A 22823-nucleotide genomic window follows, 5' to 3' on the forward strand; every position below is an offset into this window, starting at 1 on the left:
AAGTGAAATATGCATAAGCTAAATGAATACCTTTTAAAAGAGAGAACATATCTTTTGAGTTATAAAACAGAATCCACCTATCTATATATATAAAAGCCTAAGTGACTGGCTGACTGTTTGACCATCCAACTGGTAGCTATGATGCACACTGACCACCAGGGGGCAGATGCTCAATGCAGGAGTGGAAACCACAGGCATGGAAGCATGGAACAGACTGATGAATCTTAGAGAGAAGTGGGGAGGGGGGAAGGTAGGAAGAGATTAACCAAAGATCTTATATGCATACTAGAGGCCCAGTACACGATTCGTGCACTGGTGGGATCCCTCAGTCTGGCCTGCACCCTCTCAAGATCCAGGACCCCGCAGGGGATGTCGGAGAGCTGGTTTCAGCCTGATCCCCGCTGGCCAGGCTGAGGGACCCTACTGGCCTCTAGTATGTTTATAAATAATATAGGTATAATACTAGTTATGAAATAATAAAAATTGAAAACAAAAGGATGGGCAAAGAGATAGTGACAAAATATTAAAAACAAAAAAGAAATCAGAAATGGCTATATTATCAGAAAAATTAGAACTAAAATTTAAGACAGAGTGGAATTATGTAATGATAAAACCAAAAGCAAATCATAATAAAAAGTGAAAAGCTGAAAATATTTCCATTAAAAAATAATACATGCCAATTATCATTATTATTATTGCTTGTTACTTTGAAGCCTAAAGCTAATTCAAATAGAAAATAAAACAAAACTGAATAGCTATAAAACCCAGGAGACTTATAAAAAATGACAATAAAAAAATCAATAACTATGGGAAGATAAGTATTTCTCTGAAGCTTGCACAAGGCCATACCTTTCTCCAATCCTTCTGAAACTGAATTAAAATAATACTTGCTCTCACAGAGCTATCATAAAGTGACTCCATGACTGTCCAACTTGATTAATGGTAGCTACTATTAGTTTTATAAATTGACAGTAAAATTTAACAAAATATACAGATATGATACCCCACATCTGACTAATTTCCATTCTATTTTACCTTAAATGTTATTTCTCTCAAAACCCCCTTAGAATAAGGATAGAAGATCCCTTTTTTTGATGTGTTTCTATGGAACTCTTAAGTGGTCCCTTAGCGTATGCTGTTTCACAATGCCCATCACCACTATTGGCCTCAAGTGCCATGAACACATGAACAGCCTCTGTCTTGTTCACCAATGTAACCAAAGCACCTAGAGTGATGCTGGGTATATACGTATCTGACATTACGTATTTGTTTCATGAATTATTAGTCCTCACAAAGCCACTTACTGCACTCCCTATGTCAGATGTTTATAGCTTTTCTATTAATGGGCTCTCCTAACTGCCAATTTAGTGTGGCCAAACTACCAATGATCAAATATTCACTCCCACTCTCTTCTAAACCCTCTACATTATTTCCAGTAACAGGATTAACACATCAAGAAATATTGACCACACACAATAAATATTTGTTGTTGATGATGATAATGACGCAGCTATATATTATATTATTAATGCTTCTTCCTACAAAAGAATTACATTGCTATAATTATTATTAACAACAGTAATGATGGTATTTATTTAGTTACTTGTAAAGCTCTATTGTCTCATTTGATGCTTTCCATAACCATGTAAACATGTTACAATGAGGAAATTGAAGGTCAGAATCATTAAGTAACATGCAACTGAGTAACACAGCCAGAATTTAAACTGTACACTGTTGTCTTCACAGTTCATGATCTTATACATTGAACTACTTCCTTTAGAGAAATAAAATATTCAAAGCATTCGACTGCAACTAAAATAACTCCATCATTCTCTGTATCTTACAAAGTGGACATTCAACAGAGCTGGTTCATTTTCTCCAAAGTATTATGGGTATTTCATTAAGTTAGACAAAATCTAGTGGGCTAAAAACATTTTTTTTTTTTTTTAAATAAACATGACAGTATTTGTTCTTTGAGAAGTAAAGTGGTATTCTTTCCATGGAGAAAATTTGGGGTGTAACCTCATGTAAAACTGCCATAAAATAACTCACCCACAAAGGCTGCCATCTGAGCTGCTGTCCTTCCTACCGAGTTGACAACATCTGTCTCGGCACCAGCTTCCAACATTGCCCACGTGATGTCTTTATTACCTAGGGTTTTTAAAGGGGACATATTTGTTAGTATTAAAAAATGTGCAATTCAAATACTCCCTCTCAAATTATCTGTAACCTTTTTCGCCACAAACTTTTAGATTTTCATTTTTTTGGATATTTCACCTTTTTCTAAAATATAAATCATAACTATAGTAAAGAGTAAAATGCTAGAAGAACCCATTAGAAATTAAACTTGTTTTCTAGAAAAAACATCAGGCAATACAAAAATTGAGTAGAAATACAACTTTTTTTTTAACCAAACAAAATATATTTATTTTTCCTAATGATGTTTAGTACAAAGTAAAAACAAAAACATAAATGAATAGAAATCTTTACTTAATATCTACTAACCCACCCCATCCTTCACACCTTCAGGCCCTGGGACAACTATTAACAGTTGGGGGTATACTTTTCTAGAATTTTTTCTCGATAACCATCATTTGCATTTATTCTATTTGCATTCTACCACTCATGGAACCATTACAGATATTTAGCTATTATAAATTGTACTCAGTGAACAGCATTTTTCATTAATTTTTGCAGTTTGAACTATAATTTCCTTAGGAACAGTTCCTGGAAAAATACTGTGGGAGCAAAGGTTACACATATTTGAAATGCATTTTTTCAGGCTGCCTTCCAGCAAGGCTGGGCTGATGTGCACGCCCGAAAACAGTGCAAAGAAGTTCCTGTGCCAATGCTGGGCATTGTCACTCTTCCTTAACCTCTGCCAATGTGGTGAAAAATAACCTATGTTTGTTAGCCAGTTTTACTTCTTTATTCTTTTCAATTTTCTGTTTCATTTTCTACTGCAGTATTTGCCATTTCTAATTGATTTATAAAAACTTTTCATATATAATAATGTGATCCTTTAAGATGTATAATAAGTATTTTCCTTAGTTTCTCATTTGTATTTTAACTGTATATAAGGTATATTCTACATATAGTAATTTTAAAATTATATGTAATCAAAGTGGTTGTCCTTTTGAATTCTATATTTTATGTCATGCTTAGAAAAGCTTTTCAATTCTAGGATTATAAAAATACAGATTACTGCTTTTAAAATATAATATTATAGTCCATCTTCAATTCCTTAAAAAATGGCAACAATCTCACATAACTCCATTTAATTTTAGGAAATATTTCCCAACTGTCTTTCTTTAGCAAATCATAAGCAACATGAGTCAAAGTCAGTTTCTAAATAGATCATCCTATTTAGTACAAAAATGCCAGTGAAGCAAACACACAGCTCCAGCAGAGCAGCTCTTTTCTCAAGAGAACAAGATAGACAACATCAAAACAACCAACTTGAAAGGAATAACTGATCCAGCTCCTCAACGCTACACAAAATACAGAGTATACGGGGTGGGCAAAAGTAGGTCTACCATTGTTCATATGGAAAATAGTACAATAACTAACAACAATAACAAGAATAAAATCTATTTCGTGTATTCACAACTGCAAATCTACTTTGTCCCACACTGTATGTTATCAATACAAAGAATTGATTGATTTAAATTAAAAAGAAATCAACAAATTAACTGTATAACATTTCAGATATAATTTTTCAAAAATCAATTCCCACCATTATTTTCCATTAGAATTGACCTTAAAATTACTATAATAAAAATGCATTTCATTGAAAAGTATATATATATGTACTTACAATAAATTTGTGTAGGTAACTAACAATACTAATATTCTTATATAATAAAAGGGTAATATGCAAATTGACCCTAATGGCAGAACGACCAGAACGACCTCTTGACCAGTCACTATGAGGCGCACTGACCACCTCTCGGTCCCTTTCTCAGGCTGGCAGGTTCCCATCGCCCGTTGACGAACAGGGAACTGGGGGTGGGAGGCAGCAGGGAGCAGGGCCAACAGTCAGCAGCTCGGGAAGATGGCCCTGATCACAGGCCAGCCCTAGGGACCATACCCGTGCACGAATTTTGTGCGCCGGGCCTCTAGTATTAGAATAAAAACTAAAACTTCACCAGAAAGTGCTGCAAACATGAGGGCTGTGTATCCATGTTCATGTTGATGACAATTTACATCAGCTCCATGTCGCAAAAGTAATTTGCACATATCAAGTTTTCCTTTATATGCAGCATGCATTAAAGGAGTCATTCCATTCTGTAATAGAAAGGAAAAAATGTATTAATTTTACTTATTTGTCTTAAGTTACCTATGAGCAATTCCTGAAATTAAATTAAAAACAAACATGTATTAAAAAAATCATCTTTACAATCTATAAAGTATTTTTATATTTACTTTCACACTTGGATCTTACACGAACTGCTGAGGAAAAAAGATGGTTTTATTACTTTATTATTTTATTTTTTTACAGATTAGCAAATAGACTCAGAGAAGATTTGCTCATCCTCACATAACTACTCAAATGGCCAGGGCAGGGACCAGAACCCAGGGCTCTCATCTCTACTACACATTCTTAGTTCCTGGGGAAACAAATGAACAAGCAGATACAAATGCACTAAAAATAATAATAATAAGGAAAAAACCTCAAAACAAATAGAATGCCTACCAAAGGAAAAATTGAATAAAGTATGAGAAAAACAAGAGGCAGGAAATGTACTTTATAGTGGTATCATTTTTAAAACAATGCTCTCTTAAACTACATTTATATTTTGATCATATACATGATTTGTTCATATATATATTGTATGAATACGGAGAAATGGTTGGTAGTATTTACACTAGACTACCCTATTAGTCTCCGCATGTTTTTGCATATCCAATAAAACAGCCAACCTCACATGTACTGGGTTCTGGGTACCTAATACTATTTGGTAGATAAAGGAGCAAGCTGTTTCCTGTAAGTTAATTTTCTCAGTAACCAAGAATACTCTGTAAATTCTACAAGTGCTGGAATTTCTAAGTTGTTTTGGATGGAAACCTCTCTAAAACATATAATCTCTTACCTTTGTAAATTTTAGCACGCTAACATAATTTGAATTGTTCCTGATGACTGCAGATTATTATTTTGAACACAGCCATCAATATTCTCAGAGGGCTGTTGATGTGAGAATTATAGGGAAGGTGGGACCTTTCAGGTGGCTGTACAAGAGTCAACTGAATGGGAGTAGTCAAAGTTTCTTGAGAGTAGTAATGGAAAAATGTTAAGATTCCAACTTTAAGAGTCCCCTAGTTGGGTTTGTCTATAAGGATGTGGTATTTAAATGTTGGGAGTGGTTTGGGTGGGTGTGGGTAATCAGAATCTCAATGTACAGAAAGAGAGTGGGAATGGACTATATGCTCATTACCTTTTGAAGGAGAGCATTAGGGTGGTAACCCCTAAAGGATGATATAACCTGTACATCAGAAGCTGGTGTGTAGCCTGGGGGGAAGAAAGGACACAGTACAGATGGGCACTCAGTCACCCAGCAATCCAACCTACAGTGACAGGTTCTCAGGCTGAGGGAATGACCCCAATGCTACAGAACTGCCCTATAATCTAAAAATAAAATAAAATAAACTGTCATCTCTGTTAATCACATTAGACCATTCATCTGTTTGTTCCCTGCTTCCAGATATTCCCTTTCTTCTCATTAAAAAAACAAGAATGTTTTGTTTCTTTCATTTTGTATTTCTCTTTGGTGTTTCTTGTTTACCAGCTGTCTTCTTAGCAATGATTGGTTTTCAGAGTCAACCAATGAAAGAACATCTTTCCAAAGAGGCAGTGAGCTATTCCAATCATGCTATTTGCAATGCAATCTCTGAACCCGTTTGTGTCATAACACAATGTATTTTTTCCCATATCAAATTTTTTGATAGATGTAGTGTTTTCAGTTCTAAATAGTAGGAAATTTTTACTTCTATTTCTTCTTCTACCCAAGAATTACTTAGATTTTTTTTTTTTAAATTTCAGGTTATATGTTTTATTATCTGGATCATATTTTTGTTCATTTTCAATGTATTCTATTGCATTTGGTGAATCTGTCTGAAATTAGCTAAAATTTCCTTTAAAAATAGTATAATACATAGACTAATTAGTAATGTTCCATGTAAAAAGAAAATGTTCTATTTTTTTCTGTCTTATACATAGGACACAGACTGATAATTAGGTTATTCACATTTTCTGTTTCTGTCTCTGATTTTCCTACTTAATCTATTGTGGTCTTACAAATTTCTCCTTTCAATTTTCTTTTTTTATGAACATCAAAGCTTTAAAGTTCGTAAGTGAAGGCTTAAGACTGGTATGTTCTTGGTGGATTATTAATTTAATATATAAGACTTTTGACCTATTAAATATTTTTTTGCTTTAAACTTTATTTTGTGATACTAAGTTTGCTAGACATGTGCAGGTAAAGGGTTAATAAAACCCCTTCCCTTCTGCATGAGAAACCGCTGAGTTAACTTTCTCGCACTAGAACTGTGCTGTATAACAGAATAACCACACACAGATATTGGCAGAGATTGGACAGCTCAGAATAGACCTTACCATCATCTCAGAGTTATTTTGGACAGTAAGTGTTCTAGAAAGCTCAGTGTAGGTTGTTACCTTTCCCTAGAAGTAGAGTTGCTGAATCAAAGATACACACATTTAAAAATCACACAAATTCTAAATTTTTCTCCAGAATGTGATACCAATTTATATCTAACTAGAGGCCCAGTGTATGAAAATTCATGTACTCAGGGCAGTCCCTCAGCCTGGCCTGCACCCTTTTGCAGACCAGGAGCCCTTGGGGGATGTCTGCCTGACAGCTTAGGTCCACTCCCCTAGGGCCTAAGCTGCAGTCTGGCATCCCTCTAAGGGAGGCGACCCCCGGGCAATTGGGGCCAGCGGGTGGGCGAGCGGCCGGGCCCTCCCCCCATCTCCCTGCCGCCACCGCCACCACTACCGCCGGTGGCCTCCCTCTGCGGGAGGTGACCGTCAGGGCAATGGGGAGACAGCACCAGCCAGTGAGCAGCCAGCCCCACCCCTCCCTGATTGCCCCTCCACCACTGCCCCCAAATCACTGTCCCCTCCCTCTGCCCACTGGCACCCGGCTTGGCTGGTCTGGTGTCGCCCACTCGCCAGCTCTGCCCCCTGCCAACCAGTAATTCCGCCATTCAGTCAATTTGCATATTAGGCTTGTATTATATAGGATTCATTAGCATATAAAAGTCCACTGTTTCCCACATTTCACAAGAAATGATATAATTTTGGTTTAATTTGCACTTATTTGATTACTAATACAATTAAACATGTTTTTACATGCTTATTTGTCTTTTGTGGCCTGTGTGCTCACATTTGGTTTAGATATAAGCATAACTTGAGAACAAATTCTAGAAAAACAATTCTTATAAGTATTTATATACTGTCCATTCTCACAGGTAGTAAGACACTTCATTAAAAATTTTACCTCATCCAAACAGTTGACACGAACATTCTTGTTGGCTAATAATGTTCCAGCTTCTTGGACAGTACCTATAAAATAAATAAATAAATAAATAAACAAACAAACAACAAACGAAAGGTTATCACTAGAATAGAAAAAAATCTAACATTGAAGAAATAAATTAAAGGCTTATCTGTAAAATTAAGATTAGTCAGGTTAGGTTGTTAAGGAAATAAAGTATCAATCACACACTATTTATTCCACAAAGTAATTATCCAGAATAAAAGATTTATAGAAACTAAAATAGCCCCATCTTATTTTTATTTCCAGTGATCTTAAAGTACATTAAATCGGCCACATTTTCCTTTTGGCAGTAATACAATAACCACAAAGCATAAGATTCTTAATACTGAAACAAATCTTAAAGGGCATCTAGTCCAACCCATCATTTAAATACCAGTCAATGTAATAATTGGAGTTAAACATATAATCACTATTTATGTACTTGGTCACCATAGGCCCTGCGAACTGATGGCATGCTTGTAATAGAACTCTTGGTTTGGAAAGGCTTAGGTAAACATATCTTTAAAGGCTGGTACTATATAAAAGTGCCCTCATACTGAAAGTCCTCTGATGTAATCCTGAAGGTCAGTCCTCTGTACCATTTGAAAACCAGCTGTAATTAGGCCACAACTTTCAGGTTTTTCCAGTCTTCTGTGAGGCATATGATAGGAGCACGTAGCTGCAGGAGAGAATGTTGCTATTATCATCATCATAAATGAGAGTCAGCCACACATTCTGCCAAAAACAATTCTGGTTTGACTGAGAAGAGAACAATGAAACTGAATGTTCTCAGGGAGAGAGGATGAGACAAGCCTCTCTTCTAAAAGGACATAAAATAGGAACAGCACCCACTAAGAGTTATTTTTCCTCTTTAACTTTGGAGTTACAGTTGAAGAATGTGCTAAATTCTGCTAGTCTTCCAGTGAAAGATGGACTGCAGAATAAAGATAAGCATGCTTCTCTCTCCCTGGCCTGTTTCTACGGCAAGTCATACGGTTGCTGTTCACCAACATGGAATAGATGGAGAAATGTCTCCTTGATTGAGAAGAGAAATAGATCTGCTGGCGAAATGTCAAGTGAATCATCTCCAAGTCCCTGGATTGTGACAGCAGCTATTTTGTCAATAGTGCATTGTCTGACCCCATACCCCATCTGCAGTGCCACAAAATGAGAGGGGAAAACCTTCCAGCGTGTAAGCACATGGAACCTACCCATCCATGTGACTTCCTATCAGAGACTTTCTCACAAATATCTGTAGAGTGGAATTAAAACAATAAAAACTCCCACACCCCAATGTTACTTGAGGAAGATGCTCCAGCTGAATCCCACTGGCCTCCAAGGAATAACAGGTTATTTTCCATCTGATCAGGAGATGATTCTGCAGTAAAGGAAGAATACTACAGGGATTGTGAGCATGTCAAGGCCTGCCAGGTATTAGGGGAGGATACAGATTACAGTTGTAAATATTTGGCTCACATTAAAGAACAGACCAATGATTTCATAAACTGTTTAGCTCAATGGCCAACAATCTAAGTTAAATCTGTCCTGTTAGGGAGTAATTAAAAATAATCAATAAAATGTGAGGCATGCACACACACACCACTGCATACCAGTGAGCCTTTTGAAATGCAGGGACCAGGATGAGAATTTTTTTTCTGAAATGGTTTTGGCTTCTATAATAATAAAGGCATAATATGCTAATTAGACCAGACATCCTTCTAGACGACCACCTGGATGAAGCCGTGGCAGCGAGGGCCTGAGCCCCTTGCACGAATTTCGTGCATCAGGCCTCTAGTATAGAGAATAAAACATATCTTGGAAAATAGATGTGCAAAATATTCAAAGAGGAAAAACGTGATGATTTCTAATTTGGTGTTCCTAATTTAATGGCATTAGTAGGAAACTAGTGATAGTCTAGAATAGCACAGAAATGTGAAACCCAGGGCTCAGGCAGAATGATTTTTACTTTTTTCATTCCTTACTGTCCACAGTAGATTCTCAAACAGTATTTTGCAATTAAGTTTAAAAGATTAATTGCTTTACTCTGGGAAAGAAATATATTAAATCTGATTTAACAAACTCTTAAGATGGGGAAGTACATCACTATAAGGGAGATATGAAATGAGCCACCAATTATCTTCAATGAAGACAAGAATTAACAGACTTATAATTGATGAAAGTAATATTTAATGATTTGTTTTCCTTTTGAGAAATTTTCCAAGTTGCTCAACCAAAGAAGAAAACACAACCCAACCTGCCTCATTAGGGCGAGATGATCAACTTATCTGACAGACGAGCATTTTAGCAGAGAAGAGATGGAGCTAATAAAGATGTTTTCGCTGTTATTGCCCTCTTTTCTACCATACCACAGGACTACTGTGAAACTGAACAAGTCCGTGAAGCCCTCAGTTTCCTCATCTGTGAAGTAGATAGTAGCCATCCCGTAGGGCTCAGAGGAGGATTAAAGTCTTGTCCTAATGCCTGGCCCAGATACATCCTCAGTGCCTATCATCTAGATCAAACATGTCAAACTCGCGGCCCACGGGTTGCATGCCTCGTTCATCTGGCCTGTGTTAGCCTTTGAGTTTGACATGCTTGATCTAGATGCTCTTGTTATCTTATATGCAGAGCAGCACAATATAATTCAGTGTGACATTTCTAATATCTAGATTGGAACCATTGATCTCTTACTGAAGGTTAAGCATATGTAGTAAAAAAAAGGGAGAAACAAAAAAATTTTTTGGACATTTCTGTTTCTAGCAATCCATCAGATAACCATGAGATTTGGGTATGCATGGTTTTCAGTCATTTAGTGGAATCCCCAAAAGAGATGTTTTAAGGAATCTACGATTCAAGTTAGGCAGTTGAAATACTATTTGTCTTATTAGTTGCTATCATGTGTTTATGTAAGTAAAATCATGTATAAAATATTTAAAGTGTCTAAAATTTAAAAATAATACATGCATTTAGATTTAATTATAGATATATAGCTATAAATGTATTTTAAAAGTAAAGACTTCTAATTATAACATATATTTTTGAAACAGTAAATTTATTGAAGTGTGCCTTTTCTAAAAGTTCTCATATTAGTATCTATTTTTAGGCTTTGTAACTAAATGGCCTTAAATTGGGATTATAAATCACTGCCTAAAAATCAAAATATCTAAAGAGCTATTTTTTTAATAAATGAAGACAATAAAGCCCACAGAGGTTTCATAACCTGTTCAGTCACTGAGTTAATGGTAACTATATATTTGTTAATGTTTTCTTTGAACTCTAAACTATAATTATTAGAAGACCTGAATCTTTCTAAACCATAAAGATACTAGAAATAATATTATTCACTACACAGGAACTTATTGCAGGATCTTCCTTTAATAGTCCAAAACTGGGAACGGAAATGTCCACCAAAGTGAACAGATAAGCAAATAGCAGTATATCCATACAATGAAAATAAAAGAAGAAAATAAGAAACAGACTATTGGTACAGCATAGATGAACCTCAAAATCATGTTAAGTGAAAGAAGTCATGAACAAAAAGGGAATAATTTACTATATGGTTCCACTTATATAAAATTCTAGCATAGAAAAATTTAATCAGTAGAGACAGAAACCTATCAGTGGTTGCCTGGAGACAGCGGTAGAGGAAGTGAGATTATAAAAAGGCTTAAAGAACCTAGTGGGGTGATGGAACTGTTCATTATCTGGATTGTAATGATGGTTTCATGGATGTGTACTTACATCAAAAACTGATTTTAAAATGTGTACACTTTAAATGTGCAGCATTTATCATACCTTAATAAAACTGGTAGAATAAACGTTATTATCCAGCTTGTTTCATAGCTACTTTTACACAAGTCATGAAAAAATAGTGCTTCCTCAGTGCTTAAGGAAAAGAATATCAGAAGTTAGAAGAATGGGTCAATGTACAAGTTATAAGCAGTTCAGTGTCTTCAGTGATTTTAATTTTCTCTTCTTAAATGTTGCAAAATGGATGCTGTCACTAACTATGATTTAAATGGGTATGTATGAAACAGCTTCTCATTTCATCTGGAACTTCCAGGCATTTTAACAGTCTGCAGAACACCTAGCATGTGAATTCACCCAGAAGAAGTAGTTGTTCTAAAAGTGTCCAGAGGCACTGCAGGGTATTCTCTGACTCTAAGTCCCACTTACAGTCTGCTTAACTTCTAGAGGCAGTGATTGACAGAAGGAAGACACTAAAAATATGCGGAGTTTATTTCACAATGACCAAGATGATAGGTAACACTTGGTTAAAAATGTATTGTGAGTTCCAAGTGCTAGTACTGACTAATCTAGTGCTTCTCAGTGAGAAATGTAGTGAAGGGGAAAAAATTAAAAACACCCATCTCCTTTAAAAATGCTTTTAATGAGTACAAATAAAAATTTTACTTATGATCTTTATTCAACTGTGAACCAAAAAATTATTTTGTAAATTAAATGCACTTAAAACCATAAAATCAGTAACATTTAAAATTAACTTGACAGATTATAGTATTTTGCTTAAATTAAATTGTCTCTCAAAGTGAATGTGGTATGGTTTGTTCTGGTGCTGGTTTCATTTCCTATTTAGTTTGTTTTCAAGTCCAACATATTTCTAGGACTACGGGCCATGATATTTCTGTTTGGGCACTTATTACCTATGTGACATGGGGCAAGTTATCTAATTTCTCAGTTCCTGGTTTTCTTGTCTAGAAAGTGCAGATTGCCATATTACCATAATAACTCCCAACACAAATAGTATTTTAAATCCTTTACACATACTAACTCATTTCATCCTCACAATAATGTTGTGCGGTGAGAACCATTTTTCACAGGTTGGACAACCTGAAGCTCAAAATCAGTAACTTGCCCGAGGCCACATGACCAGCCAATGACTGAGATAAGATTCATAGTTACCCCATGCTGCCTCTTACATTTTTGTAGTTTTGAAATAATTCCTAGCTCATGATGATTACATGCATTAATACATGTAAAGTGTTAATAATTATGCCTGACTCATGCTAACATTCAAGCGTTGTTATTTTCTTATATTCCCCAGTAAGAATGCATCACATACTAAGTCCATCTCCGCTCTTTTCTCAGCCGCTTGGGCCAACAGAATCAGGGGAACGGCGTCTGCGCACTGGAGGTGCAACTGGAGGCACAGGCGCCAATAGCACAGTACTCACCCCATCACAGTCACATGTATTCTCTTGTATTTAATCTTTAAAATAAACACTGGTGGACGCCTAAGAAGATATCCAAGGATCCCCACCACCACCACCTGCCCCTTTCGGAGACCCACTTTATAAAACTGATCAGTTGATTAGACTTCTAAGAGAAGTGATCGCTCTGGGTCGCTTAAAAACAAAATTTCCATCCCTGGTGGATCGTGAGTTGCTCCTTTATCTCCTTCATGCCCAGCACTGTACCTGGCACGTAGCTGGAACTCACATGTTTGTTTGCTGAACTGAGTCCCAGAGCACAAAGGCGGGGAGAAAGCACCCAGAGACAGGAGAACAGAAAGGCTGCAGTGCCAAATAGGTCAGTGAGAGCCAAAACCAAAAACACCAACTCCACGTCCCACAATCCCAGGCAAAGAACACTTACTATAAACATAGCTGTGGCTGGCTTAACATTGAGATGGAATGGGGTGGGCTCATCTCATCAGCACCTGTTAAGATCAAATCCGATTTTTTCTCTCTCTCTCTCTCTTTTACGTTCAGACTGTCCTTTTCAGTAAGAAGAATAATTTGCCATACTCTCTGGGAAACCAGATTTGGACCTGGCTACTTAGAAAGACAGAAGGATGGAAACTGGGAAGCCTTTATTCTCCAAAGACGGGTCTCTGCAGGGGACACAGGTAGCTTGCTCATTCTTCTTCTTTTTTTAAAATATATTTTATTGATTTTGAACAGAGTGGAAGGGAGAGGGATAGAGTTAGAAACATCGATCAGCCGCCTCCTGCACACTCCCCACTGGGGATGTGCCCTTGACCAGAATCGAACCCGGGACCCTTGAGTCCCCAGGCCGACGCTCTATCCACTGAGCCAAACCAGTCAGGGCTAGCTTGCTCATTCTTGAGCTTAAAACCCCACCAACTAAGCCCGCGGCCTCCCGCACTCCCATCCCGGCGCCGTGAGCGTGCAGGAACCACACAGTCACGCTGATGTCACCTGCCAGGTAACGGGACTCGGCACGGAACTCCTCTGGGACTCGGCACGGAACTCCTCTGGGACATCCACTTGGGAAGGAGGGGGAAACATGGCTTCTAGCTGTTCCCGGGCCTGCGCCTCCCTCCCCGGGACACCGGGCGGCGGAAGCGGGACACAGGTCGCGGGAGGGGAAGGGAAGCGCGGAAGCGCGCCTGGAAGGCCAAGGCCTCGCAAAGTGCGCTCAGAGGCGGGGGCGCCCGGCCTCTCCCCTCCCCGCCCCGCTCAGGGCTCCGGCAGCGGCGGGGCTCCCAGAAGGAAGCCAGGCGGCCCTTCGCGCAGCCGCCTCCGAGGGGCAACTTGCAAAACTAGTTTAGCGCCCGGAGAAAGAGCCCTTCCCCTTAGGAGCGCCCTGCACCCCCGGCGGGGGCGGGCACGGCCCAGGAATCCAGACCTTTCGGCCTCCGGAAGTCGAAACGGCCTTTTGGGCTCCAGCCCGAGAGCCTGCGACCTCCGGGCCACGGTCGCCCGGAAGGACGGCGGTCCCAGCCCCGTTAGGAGAGTGGGAGGATGAACGCCCTGGAACCCACGCCCCGGGGCGGCCCGCTGTAACGGAGCTGGGCCTGGGCGTGTGTGCCTTTCCCAAAGCTGACGCCGGGTTCGGACCTCGGCGACCTCCGCTACGGTCCCAGCCGTGCGGGTCCCGCCCCAGCTCTCCGCTCCCACAACCCGCCAACATCAAAGGGAGAGACGCTGATTCCCGGTCCTCGCAGCCCCGCAGCCCGGGGTCCGCAGGGCCCGCGCTCCGCCACGCCTGCGGGCCGGGCGGGCAGCGCCTCCGTCGCAGCCCAGCGCCCGTACCTTTTCCGATGACTTCCAGCAGCGCCTTTTCCTCCGGGGTCAGCTCGCCTTTCTTGATGTGAACCATGGCTCCCGCCAGCTTGGAGGCTGTTCTGTTTCTCGGCGAGTGTGGAGAGGAAACGCGGTGTCTGTGTGAGGGACGCTAGCCGCCGAGGGGCAGCGCGAGACCAGGACGCCGGGAAGCGTTCGAATTCTCTCCCCTCTCCCGCGGGCAGGCGAGCAGCCGGCGAGCTCCGGCGAGCCGGGGCGGGGGGGCGGTTCCGCAGGCCCAGCGCAGGCACCGCCCCCCCGAGCGTGTTATTGGCCCAGCCAGTGGGAGGAGCTGCCGGAGGCGGCAGCCAAAGACTCCCATTGGAGGAGCCAGGGAAGACAAAACCAAGTGGCAAAAACCAGAGGGGGGAGTTGAATTCTCACATGTTTCCCACCCTCCAACCTGTCTGCCTCGTATCTTTAGGAACACGCAATATTTAAATTATCCATCTCTCAGTTCTGTGTCCGGCAGTGGCTGCATGGGGCGTTTAGAGGTGTCCGGCTCTCGCGACCCTCCCTCCATTGCCTAAGAAGTGGTGCGGCCCCAGCCAGGGGCGGGCTGGGAGGCGGGACGGGGCGGGGCGGGAGGCGTGGCTGCGCCGGGCTGTGTGTGTCGATGTCAATGTGTCCGTCCTTCACTCCTCCATTGTCTGCCGCCGCCAGTGCTGCTGCCGCCCCTGCCGCTGCCGGAATCGCCGCAGCTCCCAGCCTCGCGCGTCGCCGCTACCTTCTTGGACAGGTGAGGAGCAACCCCGGGGGGGCCGGGGGAGCAGGAGAGGCTGCGGGAAGCGAGGTCGTCGCCCCCCGGGGGTTTCCCCTCGGGCCGGGAGGAAGCATGTGCCTGCTGGGCGGCTTCCTGCTGCTCGGTGGGGAAGCAGCCCCTCCACCCCATGGACCTCGCTTCCCGTGTATCCGTGCCCCGGAGTAAAGACCCACCGCTCGGGGAGACCCGGGGACCGCGAATGGGTGGGGGCCCGCCACGCGGTGGAAGTGTGGGTGCGCATCGTCTCGTGCGAGGCGCCGCCAGATGCGGATTCCGGAGGCCGGGGCTGAGGCTGGGAGCGAGGGGTGGGCTGGGGAGGCAGAAGGTGGCTATCTTTGGGCAAGCCTCCCCCTCGCCGCCACCACACACACACACACACACACGCACACACACACACTCACACACGCACGCCACTTGTCATCTCCTCTGGCCTCCGTGGAAGCTGCAGAAGAAAACCGGGTCTGGTTCGCCCTGCGGTGCCTGCGAAGGATGTTTGGAAGCAATTTGCACGGCACTAATGCTCCTTGGAGGAGGGAGGGCCTGGCGGGAGGGGAGGGAGGGCCTCGGCGCTCTGCTGGAGTTCCCAGTCTCTTTGTAACTCTGATCTTGAGATTTATGGAATTAGGGAGGGGAAAGGAAGAGGACGGATATTAAACTGGTGCTGCTGCCTGTGCATAGCTGTAGATGAGCCCCTTGATCCCGTCCTCCACTGTAATGTGTACCCTGGGGCTTCGAGCATAGGGTCGCTAGGGGGGTAGATGCAAGTGTGGACCTTCTGGTGGCTCAGGAGATAGACCTGCTGGCTAGTATGAAGCCAGTCATCCCTCCAAGGCGCGCATCCATAACATTTGCAGCATCAATACAAGCTTTAGAAATTAGTGTGTATGTTAGGCCGTTGTTTCTCTACAGCCTGGTATTGGTGTTTCTCTCAAGACCCATCTGCTGCAAAGAGAAATATTTGAATAATGATCTGAATGGCTTTTGTAATCCATCCCACCATTCTTTCTCCCCACAGTGCTGTGTATGAAGTGAAATGCATTTTCCCCAGGCCTTACGCCTTTTTTTTTTTTTTTTTTGAAGCATTCACCAACACTGGAAGATGTTTATCATTATTTCCTGCCTTTCACAAAAATATTTCTTAAGCCCCAGCTATTTTCTTTGCAAAGGCTTCTTCATTTTACAGGCTGGGGCAAATCTGAGCCAGAACATCTCACATGAAAATGGTTTGCAATTATTCACCTCAATCTATAACAAAGAAACTTTTGTTTGATGATGCTTTAATAATGATGTGACTGTTCAAACATTGTGTAGTAAGACTTTTGAGAGTGACCACTATTTTGTAACACTTAGGATGCTGTTGCTGTCACAGTCTCAATTGATTTTAACCATAGTAACCAGAGGAAACCCACCTAAAAAAAATGTTTGCAGAGTGAACTTCTCCTAACCTGTGACTTGACATCTTACAGCAAATGCATGGCCAGAATTGGGTGCTTCATTGCCAGTATTTCCATCTCTTCTGCCAGATCTGGGACATGGTTACTTGAAGGTCACACCTGTTTGTCTCACTGAGGTTGTCAGTTCTTAGAGGGTAGCGACTTATTATTCTTTCTTGGTGCCCTGTGGCATCTAGTTTGTATTTAGTAGTCCTCTGTGCATACACGACTTCAGTAAATATAGATTCAGTAGCATTTAAAACAAAAACTAACCTCTACGTAGAAATGCAGATAAATAATGTTAAGTTTCAATTTCTAGAAACAGATATGTAATGGATAGTGCTCATCAGATGGATTACATTAGTCGTTTTGTACAATGTAAATTTTTAATGTAGGAATAAGATTAGCTAATGAGCACACCTGAAACTAGATCGAGGAACTTTTATTATTCTAAGACTATACTCATATCAAGGAAATTTTGTTGATAATAAAATAGCTGCTACTTATTGAGTATTTAGTCTATGCCAGGTATTGTACCAGATGCTTTGTGTAGGATTCCTTTAATTATTGTTATAGTGACCCAGGAATTAGCCAGTATTATCTCTATTTCTGCAAATAAGAGGACAGAAAGTAAAAGAAATTAGTTTGTTCACGCCCCACAGTTAGGAAGAGTCAGAGCTAGAATGGAACCTCTATCTTGTCTCTAAAACCTTTTCTCTTTTTCCAATTTTCTGCCTATGTGGTTGACAGTAAGGAAGAAATTATATATTCTTTTAACTAGCCAATAGATAATCATGTGGTTCAACCTACCAAAGAGACAAGTCTCTCTCCTACCTCTCCCAATCCTTTTTCCATGCCCTACAACCAGTGGTATCTATTTCTTCCATATCCTTCCTATGATATTTTGCGTTTTATAGCTTTTTTTCTTTCCAGAAATGGAATAATACTAACACTGTTCTACACTATGTAATAGAATGTTTATGATGCTTTGGTCTTGCTTATGTTTCTTTTTTCACTTTTTAAAAATAATGATTTCTAAAATTTCTGAAATGTCCCCTCATCTCTTTTCTACAACTGTCACTCTGGACCGCTCCTGGCTTATTGCAATTGATTCCTGAATAGCCTGCTTCTCTCTCACCTCACCCCATCCAGCTAATTCAAGGCACCACTAGTTCAATAAACTTTGGGCACCCATCCACCTAAGGGTGAGACATACTCTGTAAAGATAGAACTAGTTCACTTAAAATGTGCTGATGGCTTTTCTCTGGACACAGAATATAGGTTCAGTTCTGGCCTGGAAGGCTCCAACTTCTGGTCCCAGCAGGCATTTCCAGTCAGCCAGCCCCACCCACACACGCTGCTGGAAGGTCACCACACTGCTGGTTCCCTAACATGCCAGTACTTTCCACTCATTCGTTCCTGCTTTTTCTCTTCCTGGAATGCTTCCCTTCTCTCTTCATGGAGTCTTTCCTCTCCAGATCTAAAGAATTGTTCAGTTTCTAAATACTACTTACATGTAACCTCTTCTCCCCCCCTACCCAGTGATGGGGGTACAGGACACATTTATCCATGTCTCTCAGCTAGGGGCATAAGGAAGATCTTCAGACAGGAGTTGATGGTACAGTTCTTGACATCTTCTACAACTCTGTTCTATCTTATGACCCCTGGTCATCGTCCTCCCCCCTTTTCCCCCCTCCCCCCCCCTCCCCCACAAGTAACATCATTGCTTTTTCATTTGGATCCCCATGAGTATACCTACAGCAGGCACCTTTTTCATGACATACTATTATAGCTATATTAATCTGTTGAATCCCCTCTCCTTCTAGACTATAAATTCACTAGAACTAATTTACCTTTGTTTATCAAGAATGTAACCCATTGTCTTGCATCTACTGTATGCTCAGTAAATGCTAAGTTGAATTCAGTTTGATCGTGGTTATTTTAGATGGATTTGTTTCCCTATTTGACTAATTCTTAACAGGCACAGTGAAGTGATTGGCACAATCACACAATCATAACCAAGGGCAGAAGTTCTTTAAATGTTTTCAGTCTCAAGCTGTTTGACATTCTGATGAATGCTATCAACCAAGAAAAAAAATTTTCATATGCGTATGTTACAAATTGTACATACCATTCCTGGATTCCCCCCTACAGCCCCTGACCTTCAGCTCTCTGCTATAAGAGAATGCTGTTTCCTTTTTCTTGAAGGGGAGTAGCTCCCTCATTTTTGAGTATTACATCTTTTGAAATAATGTTTTTCCTTGACATTTGACTTTCTTAGATTTGGGTATATTTCTTGAGTGATTGGATATTTGATGATATTAAAGAATTTTACTTTCTTTTAGGTGTGAAAATAATATCATGGTTATATTTTTAAAAGATTCCCTATCTCTTAAAATATGTACTGAATTATTTAAGGAGAGAATGATATGACATCTGAGATTTGCTTCAATATAATTCTGTGACAGTGGGGGACAGGGACTGAATAAGAGTATACTAGCAAATGAGACACCATTGACTGTGATGGAAGCTGGGCAATGAATACATTGACTTCATTCTATTGCTCTCTCTACTTTTGGATATGGCTGAAATTTTCCATAATGAAGTTTTTAAAGTAAAATTTGGAAGTATTACAGCCTCTGAAAAATTGTTGTGGTTTTGTAACAAAGCATAAGAAAGTAATTTGAATGCAAATGCTCTTTATAACTTGGAGTTTAGCTTATGCAATTATTCATTTAAATGTGAAAACAGTTACACCTAAATCTACCAGAGACTATCTTGTGAACAATGCATTTCTATAAACTGTTCACATTACATTTTAACTTCTCCACAAAACAAAAGTAGGTGGCATTACTCAGTGCTTGATCACAGGCAGATAAATATCTTACTGGCAGCTAATCTTTTTTGGAAACTGACAAAGTATTCGGACAAGTCTGAACAAGGGTTGTAACTATATTTCGTTTAACTGGGAAAAATCAAGATATGAATGAAGTGGAGATACTGATTTTCTTCTGTGACTCATAAACCAAGTCAGAAGGCATTTCCAAAAAAAAACAAAGGGTGAACCACCATGGTTGTGAGCAATATCAGCATTGTTAGGATAAGTATATTAATATAGGAAAACCAGGGCCAGATTCACAGCAGAGTGTGCCCGTTAGATTCTGACTCAGGGCTTGCTTGACTCAATGCTTACTTTGTCGCCCACTTTCTGGATTTTTACAGCTTCATGGCATACACTTCTTGATATTTAAGTTTCTTTTATTAGGTCTCAAACTTATTGAATGTCAATGTTTCCAAATGCCAACATGTAAAATTGGTGTATCGTTTATAACATGCCTTCCTAGACATTGTTTCAAGGGTTTTTAAAGACTATTTCATTAAAGCTTCAAAGTCAAGTCTTCATGATGTCTAAGGGCAATGTAGCCAATCCAGCATCACTGCCAGGTGAGGTTGAAGCGCACATTAGTATGAATCCAGTTTAGACTCATGTTTATATTAGACTAGAGGCCCGATGCACGAAATTCGTGCAAGGGGCTCGGCTCTCGCAGCCCCGGCTTTGTACGGAAGGTCGTCTGGCTGTTCGGTCTAATTAGCATATTAGCTCTTTATTATATAGGTTATGTCACTGTGGGATTTAAAACCCTAGGCGGGTGCCCCTTGTCTCTGAGTATAATAAAACTGTTCCGATAATTAAAAATAGGAAGCTATGTCTGCAACAGGAGGGAAAAGGTAGCATTCACCTTCCCAATGAATACATTTACCCTAGAAAATGGGAGCTCATAGCTCTTGTCAATTGGTGATCTATGGTGGGATTATGTTAGAGTCCGCAGACAAAGCAGCCCTGAAACCTACATTCATCCGCCTCTGAGTAAAACCTCTCCCTGGTGTGTTGATTGGTAGAGTAAAGCAGTCCCATTAAGTAGCCTCTTCTGACCAAGTGGGAAATGGTTATGGATGGTCCCTGGGAGACAGTCAAGCACCCCAGGGAACTGGGAAAATCAAGGCTCCAACCTCCAGGGTGAGGTTCATTTTCCAAGGGAATCTCTCTTGCTTTCAGTTTCCTCATCTATAAAACAGGGGTGTTAACCAAATTTACAGGGTGACTTTGAGAATCCTTGAGGATGCCCTGTGGACTGTAAATGTTATATAAAAAGGAATTGTTATTTTTAGGGCCAATTCTATTTTTGCAGTTGGAAAATATATGAATAACATAACTATGGGCCTAGCTGATAAATCAATTCAGAGTAAAATTGAATAGACGTTAGTATTTGCCACGAGACTGACTATCTTGCTACACTTTGGAAGATAAAATTTATCTTTAAAAGTAAAGAGACTCTCATGAACACATAATTCTAGTAATTATGTCTTAGGATTGACATTATTTTTTACATTAATAAGAAACTTATGCCTCTGTTATATTCAGTGAGTCACAAAGGATTTCACTGGTCTTTGTCCTTTAGAGCAGCAGTTCTCAACCTGTGGGTCGAGACCCCTTTGGCGGTCGAATGACCTTCACAGGGGTCGCCTAAGACCATCCTGCATATCAGATATTTACATTACGATTCATAACAGTAGCAACATTACAGTTATGAAGTAGCAACGAAAATAATTTTATGGTTGGGCCACAACATGAGGAACTGTATTTAAAGGGCCAGAAGGTTGAGAACCACTGCTCTAGAGGCTTAGCCTATCCTCCGGGAGACAGGCCAGCCCTGAAACCATAGGGACTGAGGGAATCATCCTACAGCTCTGCTGGTTAGGTCAGCCCAGAGCATAGGCACCTTTAAGGACTTCCCTTGGCATGTTTAAGTGGCTGTCTGGCTCCTGCCAATCTCTCAGCTCTAATTTCAACAATGTTGCTACTCTTCTACCCACCCACCCTGCTTCTTGCTCCTGGAATGCCCTCCTCCACCCATTTCTGCATATCAAATTTTACTCAAATCCTTCTCCGCTCCAATGGCCCCTCCTCCACAGAGCCTTCTCCAGTCCCCAAAGCACTGCAGACACCAGGGTGGAGAGCTCAGTGAAGGGCTGATTCCTGGAGAAAGTGAAATTTTGAAGGGAACCTTGGAAGGATTGGTGAATTAGGACAGGCAAGCCAGAAAATGGAGAGCATTAAAGGGAGAACAGTAATACTTTAAACAATAAAGAATTTTTTTTTAATAATAATAATAATAAAATAAAGGGAGAACACCCCCCACCCAAGAAAATTATAAAATACATATTTTAAAAGTAAATATTGGCTGTAGTTTTATGGCCAACCATACTGGAACTAGAGATGATTTCATTCAAAGGTATGCTTTCCTCAATATGTCCACTTTAAAAATCATAAACGTGATAGAGTGTATTTTAAAGAACACTGTGATGTTCTTGTTCTCAAGTGATGTATAAAATGTGACATTACAAGGCTAAATTGGAGATTACAAACCAGTATCTTCAGAATTGGTGGAAGTAGGAAAGTTGGTAATGGACATAAAAAGAAACAATGGAAGAGAAAAACATAAACTTACTAGAATATTTTGTACAAAATGATTTGAAATTATCCAAAAATAGCTGGTATATAAATAGCCAAAACAGCTAGAAAAGAAAATGGGGAGGAAATTCTTTGTGATGTTTATTTTGCAAGTGAAATGTCTGAGTAAATATTCAGACATGGAACCTGATCTACTACATCTTAAAGGAATTTCTGGACTCATTATTCTCTTAATTTGATTTTTATCCAATTGGACTTCCTTTTTTTTTTTCCTTCTACTTTTGTGGTAAATGTAATAAAGACATTGCTGAAGCAGTTAAAGCTGAGAGATACAACTCAGGGATTTAATAATCGGATTAACACGAATCATTTTAACACAGGATTGTGGTTGTCATTAAGAGTTTCCACAGCATTTTTTCTTTGTACCTTTTAGGGGGAAAAACACATGGTGATTTCGAAGAATCTCTAGCTTTTTAAAATATAAAATCTACCAAGATTAGCAGAGTCTACACAACAATACTTTCATTGTTAGCTCACTCCAATGTCTATATT

General features: G+C 40.3%; 2 protein-coding genes across 9 annotated transcripts in view; one reads left to right on the forward strand and one right to left on the reverse strand.

Moving 5' to 3' along the window:
* Positions 1-14803, reverse strand: part of ANKMY2 (ankyrin repeat and MYND domain containing 2) — a 32327-nt gene extending 17524 nt beyond the window's left edge. For 2 of the 8 annotated variants that reach the window (XM_070424378.1, XM_070424377.1), the window contains exons 1-4: positions 14573-14803; positions 7518-7582; positions 4149-4287; positions 2053-2151 (exon numbers count right to left, since the gene is read on the reverse strand). In XM_070424378.1, coding sequence (XP_070280479.1) covers positions 2053-2151; positions 4149-4287; positions 7518-7582; positions 14573-14639 — 370 coding nt within the window. In that variant the 5' untranslated portion in view covers positions 14640-14803. Of the gene's footprint in view, positions 1-2052; positions 2152-4148; positions 4288-7517; positions 7583-8113; positions 10536-13169; positions 13234-13735; positions 13863-14572 lie in introns of those variants that run through there. The other 6 variants (XM_070424383.1, XM_070424381.1, XM_070424384.1 and 3 more) reach the window with 6 other exon arrangements.
* Positions 14804-15260: 457 nt separating this feature from the next.
* The window catches only part of BZW2 (basic leucine zipper and W2 domains 2), a 52979-nt gene continuing 45416 nt past the window's right edge, over positions 15261-22823 (forward strand). Inside the window, exon 1 of the mRNA XM_070424390.1 lies at positions 15261-15341. The gene's annotated coding sequence lies outside the window, so the exon portion shown is untranslated. The remainder of the gene's footprint in view (positions 15342-22823) is intronic.

The sequence above is a fragment of the Myotis yumanensis genome, unplaced genomic scaffold (assembly GCF_028538775.1).
Source record: "Myotis yumanensis isolate MYYU_CA2020_CCGP unplaced genomic scaffold, mMyoYum1.0.hap1 SCAF_9, whole genome shotgun sequence".
Classification (NCBI taxonomy): Eukaryota; Metazoa; Chordata; class Mammalia; order Chiroptera; family Vespertilionidae; genus Myotis; species Myotis yumanensis.